This window comes from Epinephelus fuscoguttatus, linkage group LG23 (assembly GCF_011397635.1).
Source record: "Epinephelus fuscoguttatus linkage group LG23, E.fuscoguttatus.final_Chr_v1".
NCBI classification, from domain to species: Eukaryota; Metazoa; Chordata; class Actinopteri; order Perciformes; family Serranidae; genus Epinephelus; species Epinephelus fuscoguttatus.
The window spans coordinates 12,499,639-12,518,327 of NC_064774.1; the positions used below are offsets into that span (position 1 = coordinate 12,499,639).

Genomic DNA, 18,689 nt, shown 5'->3' on the forward strand with positions numbered 1-18,689 from the left:
CAGCGTCATTAACAGGCGGCTCGCTCAGTGTGTGACGTGCACTTGTAGATAAAATATAGGCCTATATTAATGAAGGTTCATTAGTACGGTTTGTATTTCTCTGTAATGTAGCACAGTGTTAACAATGTTACTGATACTATTCTTTCTCATACCTTCAACTCAAACCACCAAAATATATCATTTAATAATTAAATTAATATCGTAAACATGCGGGCGACTAGTCGACTAATGGCCCTAAATGATGACTACTGGTTGACTAGGAAAATTCTTGGTCGGGGGCAGCCCTAATGACGCAGAAAACTGTATAAAACAACGTAGATCACACAGACAAACAATTTCTCTGTCTCTCTAAGAAATACTGTACATATCTTTAAAACAATATCTGCATTCAGTACTATATTCACTTTAAAGGTCATGAAAAAATACTTTTAAACTCTTTGAACACAGACTGTGAACAGTCTTAAACTATATTAAACTTACTTGATACATTAATTCTGTGGTCTTTGCTACAAAACTTTTAACATCTGTAGCACAAATATTTTTTCATGTACATGTTTTGTAGGTGTATATTTTCAGAAAGGGAAGGAAGCCCTGTCTGTATTTTATTTTAATCACGGTCCATTTTTATAGAGGTGCTTGTGACATTTCACATGTGGCGTTGACAGAGTGTTTCTGTCAACTCTGTAAAAAACACACTGAGGCACATATCATGTGTGTCCCCGTTAAGCCTTACAACACAGAGATATGATTTTTGGTCCGTGTCACCCGGCACAGTAAACATAAATATTCAAATACATTGCTGCATATTTATGTTATGACACCAGAATTTCACCCTGGTGTTGGTGGGTAGGTTTCGTGCGACAGCCCTGACTTGTGGTTAACACTGTTTCACTGCTCACCAAACCGTTCCAGACCACTGTGGCTACGTTGGGGAGAGACCACTCCACCCGTCAAGACAGAACTGCTTCACCATGAGATTAAGCTTTCACTCACAGCGGTTCCTCGTGTATTGTCGTCTGCTATGCCCTCTTCAAGCATTTCTATCCACTTCACAGCTACCCCTAAATAACCTCTGAACAGATAACAAAAGATGCCCCACATGTGGCAATGCTCAGATGAAACCCAATATCCTGGGATCAAATGAATAACATAAACCCAGTGGTGGGTCCATCTTTACAAACTCGGGTTGCGGAGCCAAGCATTGTTGAAACCCACAGAATTTCAGATTCAATTCTAGTGGGGGAGCCGGGGTTTACAAAGACACCAAATATGTCAGAATGTGTATAAAATGATGCACTAGAGGACATCTAAAATATTTCCATCTGATGCAACGCTGCAGCCATAAGAATCACGGCATCTCGGCTTTGAACATTGTGAATAAAAAGTAGGCACAAAATACATATATGACAATGTCGTACAGATGGAAAAGGGTTTTTTGAGAGTTGGGGAAATTCAGGGTGAAATCAAGACTTGAAGACATCAAAAGCAAATGCAAAACAGGGTTTTTCCCAGCTTGGGATAGGCCCTCGGGGGGTGACTTTGCACGACAGCATGATTAGCCCACATGCAATAAAGGCAATGAGTCTGTGCTACCTTATTTGAAAGAAGTCTATACATTTCCCTCTGATTTCTGTCCATCTGATAAACAAAATGTCTGCTATGCTTCAGCAAATAAAACCATAATTAGCAAAATAATCCAGGCATTTTTCAGGGTTGCTCTCCCACACATGTAGCAATCGACAGGAGATAGTTGTGTCAGCATATTGTCACCTACTGAAAATAGGGCCTGATATTGAACTTTGGGTTTTACAGTCCCTCATTCAGCAATTTTGTCCAACTACCACAAATTTGACCATTTAAAATGGGTAAAATCACATGTCATCATAGAGCTGTGTGCAGTGTAACGGTTCAGTGAGCCCCTCTTTGCCCCCTCTCTCTGTTATTCATGAGGCTGATGCTGCAGGAGTGTGAGCTCTGCACCTGGGACAGAGTTAAGCAGGATTTAGACTTGTGCATGAGCTCTCTACGCCATCGTAAGCATTTATACTTGTGCGGTGGTGTCTGTGTCACTCTGCAGTTACACCTCCAAAACACTTGGTGTTTGGTGGCTGTAAAGTTTAGTTGATTCAAAACACACATTAAACACACATTAAACATGGCTTAATAGAGACAATTTCAAACTCAAGTACACAAATCAGCTTCACTATAACTTGCAGCATTCACAGACAAACACTTGTCTTTATCTGGACACATTTTCCCCACAAATACAACATGCTAATGTTTTTAGCACAAGCCTATGGCATTTTACATTGTATAAATTAGCCTAGCAGCTAGCAGACTTTTCCTCTCCTCATATGAAGCCAGGGACAACAGCAACATTTAACAAAGGTAACATTACAAAATTCAGCTCCATTACAACTCACAAGGTTCACTGACAAAACAACTGTCTTATACTAAACATGTTTTCCAAACAAATATAACATGCTAACGTTATTAGCACAAGCCTATGGCATTTTACATTGTGTAAATTAGCCTAGCGACGAGCGGAGATTTCCTCTGCTCATATGAAGCCAGCTAATTTGTGGAAGCTTTATTGTCTTCACAATTTATTAGTACATAAAAGCTTTGTTTCCACTGAGGGAGATGGTTTCAGCTTACAATAATAGACAGGAGGTCTGCCATGACCTGTAGTTACATTTCTGGGGAGGTGCACATCAGGCTGCGGCCTAAGTTATGTCAAGTTTGTAAGAAGACACCTTATTTTGATGTACAGTGAATTTCCAGCACTGAGCTTTTATTTTAAAGTGCCGGTTTCCGCAATAGAGTGAGTGACTAACGGACAACTACTTGACGGACGGTGCTTCTCAAAGTTGAGGGAGGCTACATCGCTCAATCCCACTAAAGAACTGCTCCAGTGTCAAGGATGGTTCAAATTCCACGAGGACCGAGTCCTTCCTTTAGAGAACTTTCGGGGATGCATGTTTGTATCCTAAGGGGGCATGACGTACCCACAATTCTTTGTGTATAACTGCTGGAATTAAAGGCAGGTCCTCATCAATGACGCACACCTGGACACTTGCTAGCCTGTTCAACCGAATGCTAGGAGAGAGTCTTGCCTAGCCTCTGTAGGACCCGACCAAGGAAGCATCCTTGACTTTGAGAGGCACTTGAGAGACAGCAAACTAGCTCAACGACATGGTTGAAAGCAAGTATGACTCTGATTATGTCAAACTTTATGGACCTTGAATGACTGAGGAGAAATCTGGACCCTGTGGCTGAACCGCTTAGGAACCATTCATCTAAACAGAACTGCCCTTTCACTAATGACATGCCGTCACGAAGGTAATCGGAAAAGGAAATGTTTCCAGCAATGAGCGACAACCTCAAAACTCTTCAACTAATTTCAGACAACAAGAGTTTATGAAGACAAAGTGTTAGAGAGTGCAAGTCAGAGACAGATGACAGAGATTAGGTCTCTTCCTGAGAATCGAAGATGGGAAGGAGAAGTGAGAGCGACGGTGACCAGGGCACGGCTTCCTATGCAAGAGTAGCGTGCAGACCAGGGTACAAAATTAGCACCGTACTCTCACTGAACGCTGCTTAAACATGCAAGCGACTGGGAGATTTGCTTCACTAACCATCTATCGAGTTGGATGGTAGAATTTGAACACTCAAAAGTTGTTTGGCCAGACACAACATAAAGGACATGATAAACAAATTCAAATAAATCGAGAGGGAGAAATCAATGCCCTGTTGCATCAGATTTTATCACAGACAGGAAGTGAGGGTAATGGGCACTTTAATTTTAACTGAAACACACAAAGCCACATCCACATGAAATATAAAAAGGAGCACACAACCAGGAACAAACAATGACAAAGCAGCCATGCGTCTAAGCAAGAAAAAATATCTGCAAAGCTGGTGGTTTGGCAGCTGCTGCAATCCAAGCAGATTTGTGATGCAGACGGAGGCTGTTCACCTGCCTGTTACAGTGAACTAACAAGACACATGCACACATATTTAGGTCATATATGTGTGTGCATATGCAACATGTAGGTAATACAAGTGAAGAGGAGCTGAGCCGACACAGACAGCGCACAAACGTGGTGGACAAGAAAGTAGGGGAACTTTATCTGAGCGACAGGTTTCGTTCTTGTTAAATGTGCGAAAGGGCATTCGGCTAATGTGAGTAAAAGAGAGGAAGAGGAGGCGATATGGAATGAGGAAGAAAGATGAAGCGAGAGATAAACCCGACAGAGAGAGGCTGGAAAAAAAAGGAAATGCGCGACAAGTGAGACAAAAATGTGCCAGACAGATTTACAAAAAGAGACACATATTCAACAGCAGGCACTACGGGGGTCGTCCCAGTGTGTGTGTGTGTGTGTGTGTGTGTGAGGAGGGGCTAGGTTAAGCCGGGCTACAGATGCAGCAGAGCAGACAGGCATCTGTCCTGTACATCTGCCACAGCGTCTACAGCAGAGCGGACTGTCACAAGACCCCCTGTGAACACACACACACACACACACACACCGTGGAGGGGCATACTCACACACACACACTGTGAAATAGCTCAATTAAGATGATCAGACTGCAATTAGTGTGCGCCCTTGTGCATCACAAAAGGTAGATTACACACATCCGTAGTGTCAGGCTTGGGTTAAGACGTGAACAATCGGCAAGTTCAGGCCGCTCACACTTCTTTTACACCACCTCCATGTGTGAATCTAGCGGCGTACCAGTGACCCACACACAAGTGCCAGTTCCGTGTTTGATGTGTGACCTCCACGAGGCCCCTGTGAGCCTCTAAAACACTGATAGGAAGTTGCCTAAAACGACAGGATCTTGCGACAACGTGTGCGAGATGTGAGCTCTGATATGTTACCACCTAAAAACAGCAGGTAAACAGTCACAGTGATGAAAGTGTGGGTTGTCTAACAGCCCGCAGCATCAACAGACAGTTAGGGGGAGAAAACAAATGTTTATTATTCATATAAGCTGAAAGGTAGATTAAAGAGATATTGTGACTTTGAGAAAGTGGAGTTAATACTTTTTCCTGGGTACATGTACTTGTGCAGGTAACTTTGAAAGTTATCTGCGCCATTTTTTACTGGTGTATTTGACCTTCCTTATCCGCACTTCTACACTAAAGACACCACACTTATTATCATATTCCATTTCTGCCAATATATACCCCTCAACCCTTCACACTCGGTCTTTAAACTGTAACACAATGACGATCCCTAAGCCCCCTTGCAGTTCAAAAGTGGGCTGGTAGGCGAGCTAAGAAGACGGCGTTGGGTTCGGAGTAAATGTCCATTGAATATCCAACGTAACCCTCCGACAGTTCCAAATTTGTATTGTATCGAGTAAAAAAAATGGTCGTTCGTTCAGCTGTTGGTCAACGTCAGGCCGTCGGAGAGCATCCGTCGCCCCTGTACCGGTGGTGTGTCCTGAACCATTGGCACCAGTCGGCCCTTGTCGGGTGTTTTTCCACCAATCCAGCAAGTTAAATCAACGTTGTAGCAGTGAGCACCGCAAACTATCGGCTAATGTCAAGAGGGTGTGAGATAAAATCAAACTCTATATGAGGTTAGATTATTTTTTTAGTCATTGAGCTCTTTAGCAGAAACAGTTCGTAACTGTTTGTGTTACTGTTTGGCAACACGGTGAATATGTTTTGTTCTTCCAACACCAGGCTGTGTTGCTCATGTGCTAACTGGCTAACTAGCAACTTGAATCCATCCTGTTGGGATTTCCATTTTCCCTTATTGAATGACGACAACAGACTACTGCCCCCTGCTGGTATAGAGAGTTATTTCCTCTCATGCAGGTCCAGAACGTACATGCTAGCTAGCCCTTGGCCTCAGTCTTCACAGTGTGTTCAAGTGCAACTTTTTGGCTGAGACACAGGCAACAGGAGGCAATGCAACCATCAGCCTTTATCGGCTCTAACTGTACGTTCACACCAAAAGCGACCAGAGCTTCCAAAACAGCGAAAGTTATTCATTTTCAATGACAGCACAGAGACTTGAGCGCCTTGGGCGACCAAAGTGACCGCAGTGGCTCCGGAGGGGAGTTAAAACTCGTTTAACTTTATGGTAATGAGCTCTGACGCGGTTCGGCGACAACTAGTCGGAATGCTGACGTGCTTCGATGAAGTGAGTCCCAGAGAACAAGCCATGTAACTTTGGTTCCTACGGCACACTTGTTCCGACAATGGATATCAAGAAGTTTATTACTTGCGTTGGCGCCCACTCAGTCCTTTATAATGTGTCGCTGTTCGGTTACAGAGACCAAAATAAAAAGAATGAGGCTTGGGATCGCGTCGTGGAGGTAGTTGGTTGGTCTGGTGAGTTTTCAAGTGTTTAATGTTAGTAATAGAGGAGAGAGTTGTGGGCTAATGTTGCGACGTAGCATGCAAGTCTTCCTTGCTTGGTTTGAATGGGATGACATACGTTTTCATTGACCAAACATAACTTTCTGTTGGCCAACTATGAGCTTTTTGACTGGACAACAGCAAGCAGCAACTACGCTGCTTTCAAGCCAGTAGTCCGCTTAGCTGCTCCTTTAAATTGACAAGCACGATCGAATGTTCAGTGATTCACATGATGAGCGACTAGAGCGACCAAAGCTTTTTGACAGTCGTGCTTCTTGGACGTCCGTGAGAGACTTTGCCTCTTTGGAAGCTTCTGGTGTGAACGTACAGTAACTCTTTGATGTTGGCTTGGCGTGTCCGGGGCCTTTAAGTGTATGTAAAGCGGAGAATTGCGAGCATAGCTCAACTTTTACGTGCACGACTGTGCATATGAACATGATATTTTCAAGGCCTGGAAAAGAAATTCAAATCATCAATCAAAGATTGGAGGAAACATGTTTTAAGAACAAAACATTTTAATTCCCAGTGTGCACTCCCAGACCAAACAATAGCCTGGCACAAATTAACGGTCATCAGGGTTTTATTTCAGTCTGAATTTCGTCCCTTTTGACAAACAAGTGTTGAACTCAAAGCTGTGTATATTGAGCGTTTCCATCTGAGGCGATGGATTCTGCAGAGCTGGCCCTTCCCCTGTTGTTTGGGAGAATAAGCCCTTGAAGGGGCGGCTCCCCCAACAGAGGAGGCAGCTTATCCAGCCTCTATGTTCATGTGTTGTGTCTGTTTGTGTGCAGATTTGTGCGCGTGTCTCAATCTCAGATGTGTGTGTGTGCGTGCCTGTGAGCGCTCATTTCCAGTGTATGTGTGTCATGTATTGTATTTCCAGTCGAGTAGCCTTCCTGACAGGGCGGCCCTGCAGGACCCAGAGCTTTAGCTGCCCTAAAAAGCCCCTGCAGGACGGTGCGCTGTTTTAGCTGTCTCTGCTGCTGCCTGACAGAAAATCGTGGGACTGTTGTTGCCATGAGAAGAAGAGGGGGGTGTGAGTGAACATGCAGACATGAGGACACTGAGCCAGATACAAAGCGACACACACAAAGAACACAACACCGCGATACACAGGGGCACATAGACACACACACTCTGGGCTGCTGGGTAAGAGTGTTTTGTGTCCGTCATATTTCTGGCCATCGAAACCATCAGACAAATGGAGGGGCCGGTGCAAGCCAGCGGACTGGCAGCACATGAATGAAGAGGGGGACACATCAAAAGGTGCTGGGGCCCCTTTTTTCCAAAACCATGCTCGGCTGTTCCAGGCAGTATGCAACCCCTCATTTTCCCCGCTGAGCGCCACGCGCAAAGGACGAACACATGCACACACACACACACAGGCAGTGCCCGTTCCCAGTAACAAAGAGAGACACCAACCAGCAAACAAGTGCACACACACACACACACACACACACGTCCAGGGCAAACCACAACATCCATCAACGTTATGTGTTCACCCAAATGTTGCTCCAAATGACTTGGAACAAACATTAGAGGGACAGAATAATCAAAAACTTGCAGCGCTGTGAGTAGAAGCTCTGCTGAACACAGCGCACAGACCAGAGCGCAAGTTTAGACTGCGAGTCCTCGGAAAAGGCGATTTATCGTTTTCTCTGGCTTCCTACAAACAACTGCGAGACATGGTGTTCATTTCAACACAAGCAAAGCGTGTCTCAAGAGGAAAAACTACACAGATCTAACTAATAAACAATCAATCGCTGAGCACATGATGTCATGGAGCAGGGGTCAACAGATAACAGCTGGTGGAAACATGGACGACCGGGCCAGAATCACACAGTAAAACTACGCATGTAATGTTGTTTTGCTAGGTTAAAACGCTGCTGTTGTTATTGTGGCAACAACAAGCAGCCGATCTGCAATATATTTATGTTGCGGTCAATGCAGATGCATTTCTAACTTCATATGCATCACCACCAGGAATGAGCTCATCGTCAGTTTGATGTGTTGCATGAAACCAGTCAGAAATCAAAATGTTTTTGATGGGCCTCGACCAAATGTGTACAGAACGATAATGAGAAAAAGGTGGACAACTTTTCATACCAGAGCTCTGCGCTAATCTGATTCTAGCTTTTTAAAGACACCTTGTAACACTGTTAGAAAATCAGGATCCCTGTGAAATTCTGTTGGTGACGACGATTGGCAATGATTTTGATGTCGACATGAATGTCTTAACCTCTACCATTCAGAGGGGACACCACTGTCCTCGGTCAACGTTACAGTCTTTCAGGGAGTGGGTTTTAAGGCCCACACTCACCAAATTGATATCAAAGAACTAGGGGCTACAAAGGCCGACTCACATAGACTGTGTCTCAGCCAGAAAGTTGCACATGGACACGCTGCAAAGACTATAGCCAACGACCAACGAGCAAATAAGTTCTGCGCTGGTATGCGAGGAAATGACTCTCCATACCAGCAGGTGGCAGTAGTCTGTATTCATCATTCAAAAAAGAAAACTGGAAGACCAACAGGACACATATGTAAGTACTCTTTCCAAGTAAACACACTGATAAATGAAGAGTAAGCGAGAATGACAACAATTGGGTGACTTTAAGTTTCCTGTGTTTAGCGTAAAAGACAACAAAATCTCATCGCTGTCATAAATGCCATTTATCATTGCAATATTTTTCCGGTCTGTCCAATGATTGTAAACAGTCCTTGGGTCTGTCAGGCTGGAGAAATTTTAGCGGTAATGTGACTGAAGATATTTAAGACCCATCAAATCTGAATTCAAGACAAGTTAAGACTTTTAAAGGCCTTATATTCAGAAACTTAAACATTTTAAAGACCTGTAGACACTCTGATAACAAACAATTATGAACTATTTCTGCTAAAAAAATAGCCTTATCTAATATAACAAGTTTGTTTCGATCTCACTCCCTTTTGACTTTAGCTTTTTGTTTACGTTCTTCACTTTGTCTCTCTACTTGTGCACTGAGCTGAACTGCCAATCAGTGGTATTTCATTCACCCACAACTCCGGGCCAACTACTGCCAACAGTGTGGGACGCATCACAATCTCCAAATCTCAAAAGTTTTTGATACCAAATCACAGCATAGATTTTTCCATGGTGTTCCTAAGAGTCTTGGTGTCTGAATGTGGTATTTTAAAGGGAATTTAGCCATTTTTATCAATTCTTGAGAGTTAAAAAATGTTTTAATATAGCACCAAATCTGAGTAACAAATGGTATCAACCCAAAAAAATTGCTGCAAAAACTTGCAAGACATAACAGAGCATGGGAATGGCCATCATTTACTTCCATCATAATATTCTAAGCCCCTATACACTTTAAACTTTGAAAGTTTTAATATGCGTCTAACCAAAACACAATGTTTATTATCAGGGTTCATACAGACATCACAAAATAAAATTTAAGTCCTTTTTTAAGCACTATTTTTCATTTTCCTTTTTTATTAAACACTGACCTAAACAAACGATGTGATCAAGGTCTCTCTTTTCAGCGAATAGTTACTCATCCAACTTTTTAGGAATAACTACAAAATCCTCAACAAAACATTTTAGCGTCATAGTACCATCTAAAAGTTGTGAGGTGAAATGATGCCAGCTGGAACTTAAACTTCATTTTCAGTTTTTGGCGGAGCTTTAACATCAGCTCACCACTGAAGAGACACGAAAACAAGTCACAGTGAAAAGCAGACTTGTTGAGTAAAGTGTGTTACGTTCTGTCATGTCAGCATGGGCCGACTGGTTTTACCGGAGTTTTATGAGTTAAAGGAAGAAAGAATAAAATACGATGTCGGACGGGATGTCATCAAGGGGAGGGAGAGCGTGGCACGAGGCGGTGACGTGTCAGAATTTAAAAAAAGAAAAGCTGAATGATTTCCGATTCTGAGTAATTTCATTATAATGAATAAAACTCATTTGAATTTCAGGGATTTTTTAAGTACTTTGTTATTATAATACTTAAAAAAAACTTGACACAGTGCTGAGCTTATTCAAATTAATCTTCAGGTTCCCAGCTTGCAGATGAGACAGAGACTGAGGACATGCTATCTCCCCTTAATTATTTCATGTCCCCCATAAAAAAGACAAAACTGGGTCTATGGTAGGGAGGGGTGGAGTGGAAGAGGTTTTCCACTGGTGGTGTTTGTGCATTGTCTGTGTATTGATATGTTGTTCAATGTTTGGTGGTGTTTGTGCATGGTGTTTGTTGGTGGTCTATCTATCTATCTTTTAGTTTTTACCTCCCGCACATTTAGCGTTTCTCAAAAATCTGCTGACATTTTCCTCAGAGGCGGGAGAGACGTGCTGATCTTGATTCACTGTATTTACTCAAATATCTATAGTAAACACACGGCCAGACAAAAACCACCATGACAACAGAGTACGTGTGTGTGTACACACTCACCTTGTTAGGCGCAGTGGCTGAGGGCGCTCCCCGAACTTCCTGCAAAAGACACAGAGTGAGAAGAAAACATGAGTGGGCTGGTTATCAACCACAAACACACAGAGTAAACACTGCGTTACACAATGGTGCACGTACACACACGCTTGTCACCGCGGCCTTGGCAGTGTGTAGTGGCACTGTGCTCAAATAAAGGCAGGTGACAGGACGTGTAGGCATCAGCAGGCAGGTTAAAGCAGGTGTACGGAGCTTTATTCAAACCGTGGCACGTTTAAACAGGTCGTGCATCGACACAAGAAGCTCCTCGTGTTTCAGGTGCAGGAGCCGAGATGGCCAACACCACATTGAATAAAGGCGTGGATCTTCTTATCTAGGTTTTAACAGCTTGAAATGTCTAATAAGTCGTAGTTGTGGAGATACAGACCTCGTGTTAGACCATATGGTGCTAAATCCATTAAGTGTAAAACACTAATAAAAACGTAACAACCCGATAACAGCAGCTTTCAGGCCTCATGTGCACTAATCTGAATTGTAAAAATGCATCTGACTTGATAATTTCCTGACGGCTCTTCCAGTTCAATGGTGCATAATCGCCAACGGCAGATTTCTCTTGGTCTGAGGCAACATGCAGCATTTTAAAAAAGACGATGCCGCTGGGACATAGCAGAGTAAACACTTCTGTATTCAGGATACGAGGTACGTCATAGTGTTTTACAAATGGGCAGTGGGTGGTAAAAATCCCTCTTTAACAAGGAGACTGATTAATTTACATTTTTATGCTAATTCGCCGTAATGTGTGCCAAAATATACAACATGAAAACGCTTGAAAGGGATTATTAAAAGCAGAGGGCACTGTGCTGCTCAACCGAACACGTAGACTGAGATACTAACATGACAAAAGCCTCACTGTTTGTCTCAAATTGAGGTGACCGAAAACAACCTCTTTCATCATTTAGCACATAATTATATGAAAGGCTTGTCACATGAATTAAAAGTTTTAGTGAAACATTAGTATCTGAGGGCGTCCTGTCTCTGCCCAAATATGCATTTTGTCTGCAGCCGGTCCAGCTGCCCCACATAGCGCACAGGAAGTGCAGTTCGACTTTCCCAGAAGTGTTTACACCAACCAGTCAGAGGTGTTTGTCGGGGCTGTGATGAGACCATGGACGCCAGAAAAGCATGAGGTGATCTGTCATGTAACAGCAAAACTGGGTTGATGACACTGACACGACAGCTTGTTTCACTTTGAGTCTTCTGCTCCGCTCTTTCAAGCTTTACATCCTCATGACCTCACTGTCAATGAATCATTCACTTCCTCTATGATGACAGCATCATATACCTTCACTCACTATATCTGTACTAGAGTGGAAAGTTGACTTTACAGGGACAGTTCAACCCAAAATCAAAAATACATATTTTCTCTTTCCTGTAGTGTCTCTTTCTGGAAATCATTATCTGGTTACTCAAGATAATCCACAGCCACAGAAAAACTTCCAAGTTACATTTTAGAAACACGTTGTCGAGCTCATGTAGTCTGGAGTTTGGTTAGAGACCCTGGTCATAAAGCATTCTGTTTTACCGCTGCTAACGCCACTCCGGTAGCAGAAGCATGGTGGTCACCCTCCAGTCTCCCCCCAGGTGGCCCCAATGAGTACGCGGCTTCATTTTGAGCCACAAAACCCATTTAGCCTTGTTAGCTACATTAGTAACACTCGTTGCACTGACACTGTTGACAGAGCTAAAAGTGCTAACATAGCTAACCGAGCTAAAGGAGGTTAGCAGCTCAAAACTGAGCCGCTTACTCAACGGAGCGACCTGTGGGGGGACCTGCGGGTAGCCACCATGTTTCCACAGCAACACTGTTGGGTCAGGATGGCATGACTAGTAGTATTTGCGTGAGTGAGTGGCACCACTAGCTAGTTCCCATCAGACCTGGGTGGTGCGCAGTGCAGTAGACTGAAGACTAGCAAAATTAACCTACAGACCAACATGCTTAAACAGTCAAATATATAGAGTGTGCCAGTAAACCCGGAACTCCGTAAGCGCTTTTAGCACTTCCGGTTCTCTCGTCTAAAAGTCAATACGTTTTTTGAATGGGATTTTGGTAAAATGCCTCAAATAAGGTCTGCGGTTAACAAAAGCTTAAGCGAGTTTCAGGTTTTGTTCTACGACATAAAACACGTCAGTAAATACCCTACTTGTGAATTTTGAAGCTTTTACGTGTCGTAAAAAAGGCGGTTGCTAATAAGTTGCTCAATACGACTACAAACCCTGTCAGGGACATTAAACGTCATCACTCCCAAACAGGCGAGAGTGCTGGCAGTCCGCCATTACAGCTTCTTATTTAGCTTAAACAGTCCGATTTCCCCATTATACAATGTTTTTAAAATAAAGTGGCCGAAATCAGTTGAAAGCTTAGTGGCGGTGACGTAAAGAGTCATGTGACTGTGGAGTAGCCATGTAGTCTGTTAAAGCCTAACGTTAGCTTTTTACTTCTGGCGATCGCATTTAAGCTTCAAATGCGGTATGACAGGTGTTCATATGTGAAGATTATCTCGCTGAACATAATCCAAAACGCAATGCAAAAATCACATTCACTTTCTCTTCTGGGAACCAGCGTGATGCTAAACTTCCGGGTTTTGACGTCAGCCCTGGCACACTCTATTCTCGGCGTTTCAACGTTAATCAGTTAGCTGCCAAGAATCGTCATCCTTAGACACCATATAATTCTTTGGATGACACTATACAATATTTGCTGATATCAAAGTCCGTCATGATATGATATTGATTCCATTCAATTCAGGGGCCTGTGACTGACGTACAACAACATCCTCATTTATCTGCACACCGCTAGGCTGCTAGCACTTACTGAACATTTAGGAAGGAGGTGTGAAACGGTAACACAGTCATGCCGTGGGAATTTCAAACAAAAGGCGCATCCTGAAGATGACAATACCTATCAGTGTTCTAGCTTTGCATCGATCATATGAGATTGCTCATCACTGAATCAGAATAATGTATCATTACACCCCAGCGTCCTCCTTAGGATGGTGCTGGGTGAGCTAGCAGTAGATGCACTCTTCCTTCTGCGTGGTGATATGGATGATGGGTGTAGAAAGAAAATAGTTCCTACATGAAACTGCTCACAACAAGGTCTGTGGATTATCTTGAGTAACCTGGTCATGATTTCTACTAAGAGACATTGCTGTTGAGTTCTTCCAATGTAATTTTTGGCGCTTTGAGCACCACAAGCTGAGTGCCATCCAGTTCCATTATACTGGAGAGTAGGCAGACATCTCTACGGCTGATATCTCCAACACTCAGCAACTCACACCGAAACAATCCAGACTGATAAACAGCACTACAGGTAATTGGGGTTATTTGACCCTTCAAGTAAAATTCAGCCTGCTGTAAATATGATGAACCAGTAAACTATAACTGAGTCATATCTGAACACCTGTAATCGTAAATTGCATGTAAGCAAAGAAACCACTTCAAACCACACGTACAGAAAAAGGCCATAACCCTGCAACATATCGCAGCTGAGGATGACTGTTATCTGGTCAACTTCTTCTTTATGTTGGTAAAGCAGTGACGCGTAAAACCTGCTACATGCAACACGGCCTGACCTGCACTCTTTCAAATTCCCTCTGAGTACCAACAGGTAAACACAGCATGCAAACAAACAGCATCTCAGGGCAATCAGAAAAGAGGGCAGATAAGCAGGACGGAAAGCACTGGCGGCACGCTAATGTGCAAAAATATAAATTCATATAGTTTCTCTAAAGCCAAAGCTACAGCAGTGTGTCAGTTCTTGACATGCAGACTCCTGCACATCATCTTCATCAACACCAGTTGGCCTCACTGTCAGTTAACTTTCATTCTGAAATTCGTTGACCTAAAAACACTGAAAACTGTAAATGATTCAGAAATTTCTATTTCTGATGCACACAGGAGAAAGAGCCAGAAAATGGTGCCCTGTTTTTTATTAATTAAATCAAGAATAGGGCTGCAACTAATGATAGTTTTCATTGCTGCTGATTATGTTCTCGCTGAAGGCTGAGATCAATGCAGGGAAATGTCTATTTAGAACATCTGAGCACGAAAATAAAAGTGCTCAAAGTGCAAAAAATAATAAAAAGTGATTATAAACAGCAGCAAAACATGGCTAATTTTGATCTCAGCAAAATTAGCCATGTTGAACAAAATGGAGACAGCAGATCACTGAAAACACTGCCAAGTCTTAGGGCTACTGTGAAACTGCGCCTACTTAGGGCAACAAAAAGTTTATCTTGGGGGCGTCGATACAATGGACAACCAAGAAAGGACAGCAGTGGGTTCACAAGCCCAGATCAATTCAAAAAAATATCCATTTATTTGGAACGTCCGTGCACAAAAAGAAGGGTGCTTAAAGAGCAATGCTGATCGAGAAGTGTTTCCCAAAGCCGACTATGACGTTGTCAAATGTCTTGTTTTGTCCACAACCCATAGATATTCACTTTACTGTCATAAAAGAGTAAAGAAACTAGAAAATATTCACATGTAAGAAGCTGGAATCAGAGATGTTTTACTTTTTTTCCCCATATAAAATGACTCGAACCAATAAATCGATTATCAAATCAAGCTGACAACTACTAGATAAATCGTAGCAGCTCTAATCAAGAATCCATTTTGACTTTAATCGTGACAAAAAGAACCAAGAATCAAATCAAATTAGGACTAAAACTGACAATTGTTTTTGTTAATTCGTCAGCAAGTTGTTGTTTTTTAATTCAAGTGAAAAATACCATTGTAATTTCCCACAGACCAAGGTGACACCTTCAAATGTCTTCCAAAAGACTCAGTTTACCATCATGTATGACAAAGAAGAGCATCAAATCTTCACATCTGAGAAGCCATAAACAGAAGTTATCGGGATTTTTTCCCCTTAAAATGATGACTAGCGCGATTATTCGATTATTAAAGCAGTTGCTGATTTAATTTATCTGTCGATCGATAAATTAAACAGGGCTGGATAACATGCAGACAATAAAATATTCTCAGTTATACAATATTGTAGGGTCGACTTTTGGCGTTTTTACTTATTATTTACACAATGAAATTCTTGATAATCATCAGTAATGTGGATATAAAGACTAAGTGAGTAAATGCAAATAATCGTACAGTCTGGCAAGTTCAGAAAATGACATCACTTTACTGTAATGCAGCCTTTAAAACCAGGAAAAGACAACACTTACCAAAATCCAAAATTCACGACGATAACTAGTCTCATATTATGATGATATAATATTGACATATCGCCAAACCTGACAAGTTAAGTTTGGAATTTCTTCCTTAAAAGACAACTAAAGTGATTAATTTCTCTCGATCGATAACTCCTTGCAGCTCTAAATCTGCCTCATCAAACACGCTCATTTGCATTATCTCCATGTGTTAATATCACCAGGGCTTGTTAGAAACTAGCTGAACCCCACAGTGTTCAATCAGCCTCGTGCTGCAGCAATAACAAACTGTAGGAGTGCAGATATGTGACCATACTCACTCATCGACGACACCCTGACGCACCACTGTAATGCTCCTTTAGTGCAAAACAACACCACAAATTTCCTTTTGTTCTCGTTGAAATTAAATGTTTTCAGGGCCTTAATGTTACAGCCATGCAGAGGTAATGATTTTAAATCTTTTGCAGCAACAACACACTAAACATTGTCCCTAAAACTGTACATACTGAGTCATGTGTGCTGTTATGGCACAAGCTGGCATCAAGAGGAGGTACATGAATGCAGCACGTGGAGGTGACTGTATTGAGAGGGGTGTGTGTGTGTGTGTGTGTGTGTGTGTGTACATATGTCTACAAGCCGGGCACAGAGTGTGAGTGAGTCAGACTTTCTCCCCGTGTAGGATGTGGTAGCGTTGCATGCTGCTGATAAGTACGTCAATACATCTTACATGCCATCAATAAACACACAGATAGTGTGTCGCCTGGTTGGTTCGGGGTTTTGGCACGCTGTGTGAGTTAAAAAAAAAAAGGAGCAAAGGAGCACGCAAACATAAATAGAGGGATGAAAATAGAAGAGCAAGGGAAAAAGAGGCAAAGAGGGGAGAAAGGGCAGGAGAAAGTGAAAGCATGATTGGTGCAAGAGCCAGAAGGAGGGAGTGGAGGTGGAATAATTATAAAGGAGGGCAATCAATAAGGTTCCCACAGTGAAACACTGATGCCTCCACTGGCTAATGGATTCCAGACGGCTCTCTACTCCCCTCCTAAACCTCACCCCCCTCCTCTCCACTGCAAACAGGGAGCGATGGAGGAGAGGATACTGCGGGGAAAGTGTGGGGTGAGATTAAAGGCGAGGCAGAGGAGGAAGTGGACAGCGTGTTGCAGAGCAGAGAGAGGGAGAATGGGATCCATGCACAAATTGAGTTCAAGGATTTAGAGGTGGATATGCAAAGAGGAGAGGGAGGTGAAGCTACATGTCTGAACATAAACACAAAAGAGGCATGGCTGTTTTTACTCGATATCTTTTAAACAACAGCAAACGCCAATAAGATAATATAAGGTGTCACCAGGTATCAGACACTTAAATTTAAAGGGTAACGTAAGTGTTTTTCAATCTAGACCCTTGTTTCACATGTTTTCGTGCCTAAATCACAAATGGAGACAACATTTTTCAAAACTGGTCCAGTATTCAGCGAGAGCACTGCTGACATAGCCAAAAAACAGACTGCAATGTGACCACTTGGGGCATTTGTGCACCAACATCCACTTAAAGTGTTTGTTTTTGCCACTGACAGGCTCAGATTCTTACTCTAAGTGTCTGACAACATTATGGGAAGGATCCCTACAGAGATAGACCTTTATTTTAAAGAGTTAGATCCTTTTTGTTTAACCAGAAACAGCCCAGAAATTGCTACACCAAACCCACCAGACTCCTTTTAAATAAACAGTAAATTTAACATCCTATAACACACTATTTATTTTAAGTCAACAGAAGCAAAATAAATCACTCTAAACCTATCTTGGTTTGTCTTTGCACTGTTCCAACAATCATCAGCTCTGGTTTGGTTGAAATAAACCCTTAATTCATCCAGTTAGATGTGAAAATGTGCTGACTCTATACACGGTAAAATTACTGTTTTTTTTAAATGGAGTTTGGTGGGTGCGCCAGTTCTGATTTCAGGGCTGTTTCCAGTGAAACAAAAGCAGTCTTACTCAACAAAAAGGTCTATGTCTGCAGGGATCCTTTCCATAATATTGTCATACACTTAGAACAACAATCTGAGCCTGTCAGTGGCAAAAACAAACTCTTTTAGGCCATCTTTACATGAAAATGATCTGCTAAAAAAGCAATCATTTCTCATTTTCGTTTTAAAAAAACTTGCGCGTTCAGACGACAACATTTTGATAACAATCGCTGTGCACATGGATCCACAAAAATAACCAAAAATGCTGTAGAATACATGCCAGGCCAGTAGTTTGTGGTGTAACTTTGTCATTAAACATGTACATGCGATTCCTTCTACAGAGCGGTGATGTATTAACAGACAGAATGGCAACCGCACTAACGTTTGTCTGGACGGACGACAAGCTAGCAGTTAGGGTTGGGTCGGTTCTCGGTAATACCAATTCGGTTCGGCGCTCCGTCTTGGTTTATTTTTATTTTTTTTTTAGACCAACCGGACTGCATACGTCATTTTACAGACTGTGTCTGCCTCTTCACCAAGCGCACAGCAAGCAAGACAGAGAGGGGGTGGGGCGGGGCGGGGACTGAGCTAGGAGGTGCGAGTGCGCATGCGCCGAGGCCTCTACTGTAGCCTGGAGTTTGTTTAACAGTGACGGGGAGTCGATAATGCCAGACAATTTAGTCTTGAAGAAATCAAAGAAT

General features: G+C 42.5%; 1 protein-coding gene across 1 annotated transcript in view; it reads right to left on the minus strand.

The window, feature by feature from the left end:
• The window catches only part of rbpjb (recombination signal binding protein for immunoglobulin kappa J region b), a 92,163-nt gene that overhangs the window by 29,629 nt on the left and 43,845 nt on the right, over window positions 1-18,689 (minus strand). The window contains exon 2 of the mRNA XM_049568763.1: window positions 10,810-10,848. Within this exon, the coding sequence (XP_049424720.1) occupies window positions 10,810-10,848 (39 nt within the window). The remainder of the gene's footprint in view (window positions 1-10,809; window positions 10,849-18,689) is intronic.